The 13,387-nt window shown below is 39.9% G+C and overlaps 1 protein-coding gene across 3 annotated transcripts; it reads right to left on the bottom strand.

Moving 5' to 3' along the window:
• Positions 1–443: 443 nt before the first annotated feature.
• On the bottom strand, positions 444–13,198 carry ZNF189 (zinc finger protein 189). 3 transcript variants are annotated; one of them, XM_040481847.1, is made up of 3 exons: positions 12,844–13,198; positions 11,973–12,099; positions 444–3,243 (listed from the first exon to the last, which is right to left on the bottom strand). In XM_040481847.1, exons 1-3 carry the CDS (start codon positions 12,874–12,876, stop codon positions 1,523–1,525), a joined length of 1,881 nt encoding a protein of 626 aa, XP_040337781.1. In that variant the 5' UTR covers positions 12,877–13,198; the 3' UTR covers positions 444–1,522. The 3 variants fall into 3 exon arrangements, with proteins under 3 accessions (XP_040337781.1, XP_040337783.1, XP_040337782.1); XM_040481849.1 differs by having other exon boundaries at positions 11,973–12,054; XM_040481848.1 differs by having other exon boundaries at positions 11,973–12,057; positions 12,844–13,197.
• Between the last annotated feature and the right edge of the window lie 189 nt (positions 13,199–13,387).

Genomic DNA, 13,387 nt, shown 5'->3' with positions numbered 1-13,387 from the left:
ATATGCACTAAGAAACCAAAAATTAATTTGACTTGCTTCACTCCAATTATCTGCTTCATTGCAGTGGTCTGGAACCAAATACACAATATCTCCAAGGTATGCCTGTAGTCACAGGTAGAACAAGTGAGAGCAATTTCTTTTAAATCTTGATCCTAATTTTTTTTGAGAATTTTAAAAATGTTTATTTTTGAGAGAGAAAGAGAGAGTGAGTGGGGGAGGGGCAGAGAGAGAGGGAGAGACAGAATCTGAAACAGGCTCCAGGCTCTGAGCTGTCAGCACACAGTCTGATACAGGGCTCAAACTCACTCAGGAGTGAGATCATGACCTGAGCCAAAGTTGGACCTGAACTGACTGAGCCACACAGGCACCCCAATTCTAATTTTCAAAGGCAGTATTTGACAGGATAGATTTTGCACTAAAGTAATAAAGAACTCTTACACAAAGCAAAAAACAAAACAGGTTTAATGATTAGAACAGATGAATTAGTAGGTTTATATAACCATTAACTAAGGGAAACCCTAGAACCAGAAATAAGGATTTTAAAATTGCATGCAAAGTCTAGTTACCATAAAAACCAAAGCAATACCAAAATATCTCAGCTTCCTAGCATAGACTCCAGATATTCTTTATTTCCAACTCTTGGTAATCAAAATATGTACACTTTTGCATGCTACTGGTAGTGGAGGAGTAAGATTATTTGTATAGGACTACAATTATGTTTCACAGTTGGGAGGGCACACAAAGAAGTGTCTTCCTCCACTTTGTTGGGCCCATCTTAAAAAAAGGCACTCCCTAAGGTTCCTTGGTAACACCTTTGCTAGGTTTCTTAATTACTCACATAATCTTTACGTGTAAAATTACTGGTCCACTCATTTCACAGATCTGGGAACCACAAGGCATTGGAACTGCTTAACTCACATGCCAAAAAACTGGCTTTCTTAAGAAATGACCAAAACTTTGGAGAAGCAGTTAAAAAAAGAAAGGAAAAAAAAAAAAACCAAAAAAAAAAACACCTGGGGCTTTGTTTCCTTGAAAATGTAATCATATGCTTAATTACTAGGTTTTGGCATGCACAGCCAGACACATCATGGAACTGAAAGAACCACCATATAATGGTGGCAGAGGACTTTCTTGAATAATTACGCTACTTTTCTACCTTCAGCTCCCTTGTACCAATGCAACTTTGTCCTTCTCCCCTTTTTAATTACAACACCAAGTGCTCTGAACCTGGGTTTGACCTCTCTGCTGAAAGATGTGTTAGAAAAGGATGCTTATTTTTTTTTTTTTTTGAAAAGGATGCTTAAATAAATTACTGAGTCTTTCTCTATGATCATCAAAACAAAGAGTAATGGAAGTCTTGAGCTGCCTGTGGGCAGTTGTCCACTATTCACAGAATCTTCAGAAACAATTTGCCTGAGGCCAAGGAGAATTTATCACTAAACCTGACTCATGTTGAGCCATACTGAAACCGCACTTGGGTAGCTAGTCTCAAGTCAAACTGCGCTCGAACATTTCTTGACATTTATTGCATCCACGTAGAGTGCAATTTTTGATGCTGAATCAGAGATATGCGGCAATTGAAGGCTTCACCACAAGCATCACATTCGTGGGTTTCTTGGGTTTTCACCTCTGCGTGGATCTTCTGATGGTTGACAAGGCTGCGCTGTTGACTAAAACTTTTGTCACACTTCTCACACTTGTAAGGTTTCTCTCCTGTGTGTATTCGCTGATGCTGAATAAGGCCTGAGTTCCGGCTAAAGGCCTTCCCACATTCATCACATTTATGGGGTTTATTACCTGTGTGAACACCCTGATGTCGAATAAGGTTACAAAGTTGACTAAAGCTTTTGCCACACTGTCTGCATAGATAAGGTCTCTCACCAGTGTGGATTCTCTGATGTTCAATAAGAAATGAGCTCCGACTGAAGCTTTTCCCACATACAGTACATAGATAGGGCTTTTCACCAGTGTGTATTCTTTGATGTTGTACAAGATGAGCACTGACACTAAAAGTTTTCCCACATTCATCACATTTATAAGATTTTTCCTTGGGATAGACTTCCTGCTGTATAACAAGACTGCAATTTGGATCAAAACTTTCCTTAGTTTCACTGTATGAGTAAGTCTTCTCTCTGGTGTGGATTCTCTGATGCTGAATAAGACCTGAGCTTCTACTAAAGGCTTTTCCACATTCCTCACATTTATGGGGTTTGTCTCCTGTGTGAATTCTCTGATGACGAGTAAGGTTGCACAGTTGGCTGAAGCTTTTCCCGCACTCTTTGCACTGATAAGGTCTTTCACCTGTATGGATCCTTTGATGTTCAATAAGAAATGAGCTCCGACTGAAGCTTTTTCCACATTCAATACAAAGAAAAGGCTTCTCACCAGTGTGGATTTTTTGGTGTTGTATAAGGTATGTACTTAATCTAAAAGCTTTTCCACATTCACCACATTTATGGGGTCTTTCCCCAGTGTGAATTCTCTGATGTTCAACAAGTAATGAATTTCGACTAAAGCTTTTCTTACATTTGGTACAGTGATAGGGTTTCTCACCAGTGTGAGTTCTCTGATGTTCAATAAGGTGTGATTTCCAACTGAAGGCTTTCCCACAGTCACTACATTTATGGGGTTTCTCACCTGTGTGGATCCTTTGATGTTTAACAAGGCTCCTTCTCTGGCTGAAGCTCTGTTTACACTGATTACACTGATAGGGTCTCTCTCCAGTGTGGATTCTCTGATGTCTAATAAGGGTTGAGCTCACACTAAAGGTTTTTCCACAATAATTACACTCATAGGGCCTTTCCCCAGTGTGAATTCTCTGATGTTCAATAACAAACGAACTGCGACTAAAACTTTTCCCACATTCATTGCACTGAAAAGGCTTCTCACCAGTATGGACCCTTTGATGTTGAATGAAATGGGCCTTGCGGACAAATCCCTTTCCACATTCTTCACATTTATGGCATTTCTCTTCTGGGTTTGGTCTCTTACGAATAATGTTAGTATTTCCTCTGAACATTCTCTGTTCCTGGGCCAAAGATTCCCTTGGTATTTCCCATAAGAAGATTCCTCTCTGTTTATCTAACCTACCAACAAGTTCAAAGGTTTCTCTACCTATGGGATCTTGGTCAATTTCACTTTTGATTCTTGTAACTATTACACCCTGTGGTTCCACTTCTTCCTCAATTTCCTCAATTTCTTGTTTTACAGTTGGCTCCTCATCCTTATCTCTGTTTAAAACATCTGGAATAATAAATAGAAAATAGAAAGATTAGCCAGGCTCTTTGCTAGCAAGAAGAAATGCTTAGGAAAATAAGATTAAGATAAATTAATCCACTACATCTATAAAATGTGGATGATTACTTCACAGTATTGTTGTAAAAATTAAATTAGTTCCTATACATAAAGCATTTAAGACCATACCTGGCAAAGAATACAAGCTATGTAAATATTATTATTAGTTATCTGATGAAAAGTTTTTCTTAGAGAAGGGGTGTGAAGAGTGTTTTTTTAACGGAGCAAGCTTTGAAGTTTTAATTTTTTTTAGTAATCTCTACACCCAACATGGGACTCAAACTCACAACCCCAAGATCAAGAGTCACATGTTCCTCTGAATGAGCCAGATGGGTGCCCAGAAAAGAGTGTTTTTATGAGGCAAATGATAAGTTAGTGGGGGTAAGCAGAGTTGGGAGGAAGGGCTGATGATCAACAGAGAATTATGCAAGGTAAGATGGGCCAACAATGAAATAAAACAAATAGTGGTGTGATGAATTAGTCTGTCAAAGAAGAAAGGATGACACAGGAAGAAAACAGTAGGTTCTGGGAAATTTGGGATGAAACAACATTGCTGGAGTGTGAGTAGATTAAGTAACTGACAGAAAGGAACACAAAATGATGTTGAGAAAGATAAAAGACAAAAACCAGGAAGCAACAATTAATAAGAATTTACTTATTAAATAAAAAAATAAAAATAAAATTAAAAAAAAAAAAGAATTTACTTATTGCAATCAAAAGCATGCCAGGCATTGTGTAATGATTCAGTATTCAAAGATAAGACATGAAACTTCCTACCAAATAAAATGGATGACAAGTATACTGGGGAAAGAAAATAAAATGGTAAAGTATTAAGTAAAGCAATTCCTGTATCAAGAGACAAAACAGCTTTAAAAAAATGGGTTGGAGTGACATGGAGTCTATGATATAGAATGACAAAAATAAATACAAAGGAACACAGTCAAGGTTAATGAAAGAAACAGAGAAAAACAGTGTGTGGTAACCTCACCTACCACAAATCACCCCACGTTCTTCAAGTATACATGATTCTTACTCTTCCAAAGATGTAAGAGCCACATTGGAACCATCTGGTTCCAACCGAGAGTCTCTAAGACATCTGAGAAATGAAAATCTTGCATGTGTTAAGGAAAGATAACATAATGGTCTACAATGTAAACAGAGTGGCATATAGAACACTTAAGTCTGCCTCTGACTTCTTTCTTTTCTCTCTTGCTTTCTGCTGGAAAATTCCACATATTTGGTTGATCACTACCAAATATATATTTGGCCCTAAACAATTTCCTTTTTTAGACTTCCTCTTTTCTCTTAATTTTCTAACCTTCTACCTTTGGAGTCATCTTCGAATTTTCTTTTCACTCACTTTAAACCAGTCATCAAGTTATTTTATTCCAAAAAGCTTTCTCTTATTCCTCTAAGAAACTAGTAGAAACTTTATTTTTGCTTATACTACTTACAGTCTTCTCTCTCAAATTCACTTCACTGGACTGCTTTCTTTCACACAATGAAAAAGGATCAAAGAACTCCCTCAACTTTCTGCCCCCTTCCTATAAAATTATATGCAATGGCACATGAAGATCTATCCCATTCCTATCCAAGCTGAATTCATCTACGTTCTCTTTATCCCACTGTCTCTGAGTGTTTGTTCAATTATTAGCATTTTTTCCCTCTTTCTTCCATCTGTACTCTCCATTGTCCAATATATCAACATGCATACAAATATGCTCAGCATACAAATATGTCCAACTATATCTTGAACTTGAAATCCTTCTCTTAATGAAATCCAAATTTGTGAAATAAAATTTTAACTCTGTAGCTCTCCATTTCCCAACTATGTTTTCCATGCCCAACATCTTCCCATTCAATCTGTTCTATAACCTACTGTGAAATCTGGCTTTGGTTTCCGGCATCTAGAGATGCTTCTTATGAAATCACCAATAACTCTTGAATAACAAATACAACAAACATTTTTCAGTCCTTTATTCAGCAGCATCTGACACTGTCGATTATTCCCATTTTGACACTATCTGTTTTTGGTTTCTATGCTGTTGCTGTATGCTGTATGTATGTATTGTTGTATGTTGCATTTTTCTAGTCCCCTCCCTACTTTTTCTTTGGCCTTTTCTAAAAAATCTCCTTCATGTATTTTTCTTCCTTTGTCAACTGCTGTTTGACAAGGTTACTGTTACCAATAATGTTTACATTCCTTTCTTTTAAGCTTATTTGTTTATTTATTTATTTATTGAGAGAGAGAGAGAGAGAGAGAGAGAGAGAGAAAGAGAGAGAGAGAAGAGACACAGAATCCCAAGCAAGCTCTCCACTGTCACAAGTGCAGAGCCTGACAGGAGGGCTCAGTCTCACAAACTGAGCTCATGACCTTAGCTGAAGTCAAGAGTTGGATGCTTAACTGACTAAGCAACTCAGGTGCCCCACCCATGTTTACATTCTTACCTTGCTCTATATTCATACTCACGATATCGCCACTTACATGCCTCAAAAAGGGCTTGCAATTAACATGATCCTCATCATCTGCTGTCATGTAGGTCTCTACCTCTAATTATCTTCTCTTAACGGGCATCCTCATCCATTACCCAAAGTAGAAAATCTTCCTAGATTTCTCCATTTTTCTTTTCGTTACCCAATCACCAAAACCAAAGATCCGACTCTCTAGCATCTACCTTCTTCCCATGTTTTCTCTGGATGATGCAAAAGCCATCTAATAATCCTTCACTCTAGTCTTTAAGCTGCCCCCACACTGTACCTACTTAGCTGCATCCAGAGAGATGTACAAGAAATGGAATTCCAGTCACATCACCACCTGTAGGTTCACTAGTACTCTATCATCTCTAGGATCAAATCAAAGCTCTTTACATTATGGTACTCAGTGCTTCAAAACAGGTTCTCTAAACCTCAAGTCACCCTTCTCCCCACTTTCTCACACTGGAATTGGGCAAATTGCTTATGTTAATGTTTTATACCATTTCATTGCATATCTTGTCTACTAAATGTCCCCCAGCATTGTTTACCTGGCCAACTCTTGGTTGCTCTTTAGGACTCAATTCAAAGCAACAGTTCCTCCACAAAGCTTTCACTAAGTTCACTAGACAGATTAGGTGTTCTGTTTTTTATCACCAGTCCTCATCCACAACTGTATTACAGCTATTACTGCCCTGCTGTTTTAACTGTTTGTGTTCGTCTCTTCTATGGGTTTGTAAATTCCTTGTGAGAAGGGGAAGACTCTTTTAATGTTCACTCAGTGGTTACTGTTCCAGGGGTTTTACTCAAAGGAGTAAGACAAATTCTTATTTGCAGACAGTATGAATGTCTAACTAAAATTTCTAGAAGAATTAAGTGAAATATAATAGCAACATGAAGACTAAGCTATAAAATAAATACTGGTACTTACTACCAAGGATAACCAGTTGGGAAATGTTATAGAAAAATAAAATATGCTTTTCATGAAAACAAAACCATAAAACCTATAAATAAATCTTACAAGAACTGTATGAGATCCACAGAGATAAACCATAAACTTTTTCTGAAGGACTTAAGACAGACAAATAGAGTCAACCAAATTGCTAAAGAGATTCAATATTATAAGGATCTTAATTCTTCCTAAAACAATCTATGAACCCAACTGTATTCCAATCAAAATCTTATGAACTAATTAAAAATCCCAATGAATCTAAATTTCAACTGGAACAATGCAGAAAACTAGCTAAGTGTATCCTGGAAAAGAATATAAGAGAATGATTTATCATGCTAGATATAAAATGCAATATATTGCTAAGTAAAATAGAGATGCTCTGGTACAAAAATAAACAGGTCAAACAGATAGGTAAAGAAAACAAGTGACTTCAGTCTTGTACACAAAGCAGCACAGAAAGGACTATCTGTGAGATCTGGGCTTGTTAGCTATAATCACCTTCTGAGGTCTCTGCCATGCTTGTCTTATGTTCCCATCCTGTGATCGTAGCTAATTTGTCTAGAGTACCGCTGACTCAAAGTGCATCTCTCCCAGGAATTTGGAATTAAAAATGAAATATGCAGTTATTCTGAACATGACAGAATTGTAACCTATCAACTCAGAAGCTATAGGGACAAAAGCATGTGGATATGAGGAGGAAAGACTAATCTACCAAGGAGAAAGAAACAAAATGCAAGGGTTAATCACTGACTTCCTGAGCGCACCAATTTTTAGGTTTAGTCCTTTTCTGATATCCAGTTGCAATCATGCTTATATATCCTATGAGCCACCTATGTCCCTATAGTAAGTTCTCTTGTTGGCTTAAGCTAGTTTGAGTTGATTCCTATAATCTTTAATCCGTTTTAATAATATGCTAGCTGAGGAGAGAGACAAAAAGCAAGGAAATGGTAAAGTGGAAGTGGCTAAACTTTAGGAAAGAACAAGAGTTACCACACATTTTCTAAAAAGGGCCAGACAATAAATATTTTTAGCTTTGTTAGCTAAAAATGGTCTCTGTTGCAACTATTCAACTCTGTCACTATAGCGTGAAAGTAGTGTCAGATAATACACAAAGGATTGGGCATGTCCATGTTCCAATAAAACTTTATTTATAAAAATGGACAGTGCCAGATTTGGGCTGTGGACCATAGTTGCTAACCCTAGTATCTAAAAAAGTATAAAAAGAACAGTTTTCTTGGTAAAAGAATGACAGAATGGGGAAGACTTACATTCTTAACGCTAGCACAGTGCTTGATTAACTATTTATTGAATGGATGAGTAGTTGAACAAATAACTGAAAAGAGACTATAATCAAAGAACTGAAGCAATGAGATTAACGTCTTACAGGTACAGCAATTCCCAATTCTGTCAAGGTCCAATAAGGTTCAAGCAGACTGAAAAGGAGTCATTAAAATTAAAGAAGTCCAGTTCATTTCAAAGAACTGAGATCAAGCTGTCAGCTGTATTATCAATGTTGTTACTAAAGCTTTTAAGTAAAACTCAGCATGGAAAGGAGAAAGGTATTAAATAAAGGACCAAAATTAAAACTGGAAAAGTATTGTATTAAGTAAAGCAGCAAGATGAAGTGCAGGAAAACACTTTATTAGAAAAGTTAAGGGGGCACCTGGGTAGATCAGTCATTTAAGTGTCAGCCTTTGGCTCAAGTCATGATCTCGCGGTTCGTGATTTTGAGCCCCGCATTGGGCTCTGTGCTGACAGCTCAGAGCCTGGAGACTGCTTCAGATTCTGTGTCTCCTCTCTCTCTCTCTCTCTCTCTCTGCCTCTCCCCCACTCATACTATGTCTCTCTCTTTCTCTCAAAAATAAATAAACATTAAAAAAATTAAAGAAAAAAAGGTTAAGTAATTGTGATTTTTCATCAAGGGAATGGAGACAGAGTCTACAGAGGAAGATGAAAAGATTGTGGAGGAAGAAAGAACTGATAAAAAGCTGTAGTTCAGCTAAAATGAGAGCCTGAAAGTAGATCACAGATGGGCTCACTGCCATGCCTTCATCCATATGGTACTCACATTTTACAGTAGTAGGGACAGGCAAGACTGGGCATTTGCCTGGTTCTATCAACCAGGATACCATATGTGTGGATAAAGCTCGCAGTGACTCAGAGACACCATGGCATATTGGGAGAAAAAAATCAGCAGCTGATCTGGCTAGAGACTGAAGTGGTGTGCAGGAAATAATAGATGATGTTAGAAAGCTAGGCAGGGGCTATTTAGAGAGGCCCTGGTAGGTAGGACAAGAAATTAAATTTTTTATTAAGCTCTCAGGAATCAGAAATTGTAAGCAGTTAACTAACAAAATCACTTTGGTGGCAGTGAATAGAATGTATTAAAAGAAAGGGAGTTGGAGGCAAGAGGCTAGTTTATGGGCTAATGCAATAATCTGTTCAAGAGGTACCGATCTTTTTCTTGTTTTTATGTTTATTTAATTTTGAGAAAGAGAGAAAGGGAAAGATAGTGTGTAAGTGGGGGAGAGAGGCAGAGAGAGAGACACACACAGAATCCGAAGTAGGCTCTAGGCTCCGAGCTGTCAGCACACAGCCTGATGCAGGGCTTAAACCCACGAAATGCGAGATCATGACCTGAGTCAAAGTTGGATGCTTAACCAACTGAGCCACCCAGGAGCCACAAGAGGTTCTGAGTCTTAAGTATAGTAATTCAGTTATACAAATATTTAAAGGCATATAATATATACCTGGTTCTGTGCTAAGTCCTGGAGAAATCAAATGAAAAAATATATAGTTACCATCCTCATGGAGACCAGTCTGGTTAGAGAAATAACATAAAGAATGACTAGAGTACAGTCATTTGATAAATTGATTGTAAACTGTGCATACAGTTGAGAAATTCAACAGAAGTGCAGCACAGTGCAATACAGGGCAGCACAGAGAAAGGAGTACTTAATTCTGAAGAGAAGGGCCTTGAGATCTTAATGGATTATTTGACACTGGCCAGGTGTGAGTTATTTATGTGGTCTTCAAAAGGAGATGATGAAGATTTTGGAGCTCTTAGAGAAGATAATAGGTATGATGACCATAGCAATCAACATTTATATTATACTTAGTACATGCTAACCAGTGTCCTAAGTGCTTTACACATATTAACTCAGTACTCACAGTAACTCTAAGAAGTAAGTGCTATTATTACTGCCATTGGGTAAAAAAGCAACAGGCATGGAAAGGTTATATAATTCACCCACGGTCACAAGGCTTCTAAGTGGTGGAACCAGGACTTTTGCTTAGGCAGTTAGGCTTCAATTGCTTCTCTTAGGTAGAGATAAAGATTTGGGACTCATCACAGTGGTAGGTGATGACCTGACTATAGATAAGGTTCACCAAAGAAAGCACATAGATGGAGAGGAAGGCAATACAAGTAAGCAATAAAGAGCTTCAAATACATAAAGAGAGGTGAAATAAAATAAGGTCCAAGTGTCTATTCCATTTGACAATTAGCCTATTAAAGTAGAATGTTAAACAATTTAAGGGGAAGGGTAGAGGCAAGAGAAGGGGCTTAGAGATAATGGTAGGGAAAGTAAAGAATATACATTAACTACTCTTACAAAAACTTGGCTGTAAGTGAACAAGGAGCAGGTTACAGGCTCTCTCAAAGGACAGCCACCCCCCCCGGCCCTACCTTCCCCAACTGGAAGAGTCGTAAACATACCCATCACCAAAATAAAGGTACCAGAGGAGAAGGAATAGAGACTGAAGTTGTAAGGGGGAAAAAAAAAAAAGATGACGGATAGGTTCTTGGAAAAGTGAGGAAAAAGGAGCAGACTTAAGCATACACACGAGGGGCAGAAAGTTAGAGTTCATATTCAGTGGCCTCTATCTTCTCTGTGAAACAGAAAGTGAGGTCTACTACTGAGTGATGGACCCAAGGAAAACTTTTTTAAGTTTTTGGAATAGTCACTAAAGGGAAGAAGAGAATGAGCAAATCAATGATAAAAAATTGGCTGAGATGTGAAAACCCACTGGAGACTATTAGAAAAGCCATGCATATATCCAGGGCATTAATCCTTTCAGTTAAACAATTTCCCCTGCTGTGCTTGGCAACTCAGGAGAAAAAGCTGATTTTATAACCAATACAGAATATGAAGTTTGCAGAATGGGTAGAGCACAATGACAAGGTGGCAAGAGAGCATGCTGGTGATAATTCATATGTAGGTCCATGGAACAGATGAAGAGGTGAAGTTAGAAGAGGACTGATAATCTGGGAGGCAAAAGGAGAAATCAAGGAACAAGTAGCATGACTGGGAATAAGCTGGTTTGGGAGGAAACGAGTAGGAGATGTAGAAGCGTAAGAAATTGTAGTAAGCTCTACATGGGCAGAGATCATGTCTGTTTTAGTCACCCCTGTTTAGTTATGGTCTAAGATAAAAACAATGGCTGAAGAATTTTCAAAGACTAAGATACTGGGGTTTAAGATTTGCCTGCCTTGACAAAATTGAGGGTTTGATCACTGATGGGATTTGCTGAACAAAAAAGGAAAGCAAGGTTCCTGAAGACAACGTGGTCAGGATATAGCAAGGCTTAAATAATGGCTGCATCATTGATGGCATAGGTTAGCATAGAGAGATTCTGAAATGTGACAAAATCTACGTGTGACAGACCAAACAATGTTGGCAGATGACAGCAGAAGAGAACTGGGTGGGTAGAGCAAGACTGCTGAAGCCTCCAAAGGGAGATTTTGTTTGAAGGGTTAAAACTAACGCTTTGAGAACAACACTGAAAAGCCAGGAGAATAGTAACTTCTCCCTTCCAGCCTTGAGACAAAGGATAGGGAAAAAGGAGGATGTGGGAGAGTAAGCAGCCTCTGCCAGAGAAGTGGTGTCCTTGGGAAAGTGCCAGTTTTCAGTTAAGGCCAGGAAGGGTAAGGAACATTATGTGAAGAAGAACAGGGGCTCCAGAAGGCAGAGTGAAAAGGGGTGGGAGGAAAGCAGTGGGAGGATGAGCCAGGAGGGAAAGTGCAGAGCAGTATGGGAATGAGATTATGAAGATAAGAAGCCAGAAAGGCTTGTATTTTGGTTTTTGCAAGGACACTACAGACGAGAGTCATGGAAACAATTAATGGCCAAAATGTTTGAATCTGAACTTTGGAACAAAGCAGTTTTGGTACTTGTGGTGGTTCAAGTGTTCTCAGGGTCTGATTTCTTATAGCTTCTTAGATATTTTGATCAGAGAAACAAAAGATTCTTACCCAGTGAGACCAGGTTTCCATAATTCTCCATCATGACATCTTTATACAGGCTTCTCTGAGCTGGATCCAGATAATCCCACTCCTCCTGGGTAAAAAACACAGCCACATCCTCAAATGTCAGCAACCCCTGAAATAGTACGATTTCTGTAGTCAGTTCTTGTTGTCTCAAGGACAATTCTACCACTGAAAGTAGCCGAAGCAATCACTTATCAGAGCCGGGTAGGCTAGGAGGAACATGATTACCCAGAGATCCAAATTGGGCCCAATTCTGTATCAGATAAGCATCTCCAACTAGAGGGCAACTGAACTGGATCCTGGTCGTCAGTAGTGATGGTCCTAAGGATAGAGCTTTTCTGGCTGAATAATTATACCCTAAGGATAGAGCTTTTCTGGCTGAATAATTATACCCTAACATTTTTATTTTAGTAAGTTGCCCCAAGGCCTCCCCAAGTTTCCTGCACCTCATTGCCCGGCTCCATCCAACTCTATTAGCAGTGGCTTGAGACCCTGTTCAATTCAATTGCAGGAAGTTCTCTAAGCGTCTACCTGGGGTCCTAGCTTCGTGACAGGCGCACAAGACACAGGGAAGAGTCAAAAATGGTGCCTCATCTGGAAGAACTCACAAATGAGAGCGCTTGTTTGCAGCATTACTAATTTTCTTCAGCTAATTTATCAAGTCGCTCTTGAAACGAAGGGCCAAGTGGGCGATTTGGTCGCGAGGCGCAATCCGGACCACTACGAAGTACTTCCTTGCACAGCGCTGGCCTTAAAGACCACGGTCGTGGGGATGGGGGCGGGGGGGGCGGGGGGGGTAGCGCGGCCTAGCTCCAGTAGTGGCCAGAGAACAGGGATACCCAGAGGAGCGACTTACCTTTGGCTCCGGCGGGGGGCTCGGGGAGGCCATCTCCAGGACAGAAAATTAGGACGGGAACCCGGGAAAGCCGCAAGGAAAGGAGCTTCTCGTGAGGCCTACCCGGCCGTTGGAAATTAGGCCCCACGAAGGCGAGGCCTCCAGGCTGGGTCTGGCCAGGTCCTGCCTCGGTCCCAGAGCGGTCACGACCCCAGCAGCATATCAGACCCACTACTTGGTTGTCCCCCAACGCCAAATTCCTTCCCCACCTAGCTGCGCAGCCTTCCAGGCCTCACTAGAGCCTCCTCCCAGTTGCCAGTTCCTCCTCCTTTCAGCCAAGGAGCGCTATGACCGTCCGCCCCCGGACCAGAAGGCGTCACCCGGAACCTTCCCGGGACGCCCCCCAACTACAACTCCCGTCGTGCTCTGAGAGCGCGCCTCGGTCCAGCCTCCGCCGGCAAGACCCATCGGACTACATTTTCCGGCGTGCAAAGCGGGAGGGAGCCTCTGGGGAGGCTTAACAGGAAAAAGGGAACACCTATCACTAAGCTTACACTTGATTGGC

Source organism: Herpailurus yagouaroundi, unplaced genomic scaffold, assembly GCF_014898765.1.
Source record: "Herpailurus yagouaroundi ecotype Mexico unplaced genomic scaffold, PumYag 160, whole genome shotgun sequence".
Classification (NCBI taxonomy): domain Eukaryota; kingdom Metazoa; phylum Chordata; class Mammalia; order Carnivora; family Felidae; genus Herpailurus; species Herpailurus yagouaroundi.
Note: the sequence above shows the minus strand (reverse complement) of the source record. Positions and strands in the feature narration are given on the sequence as shown.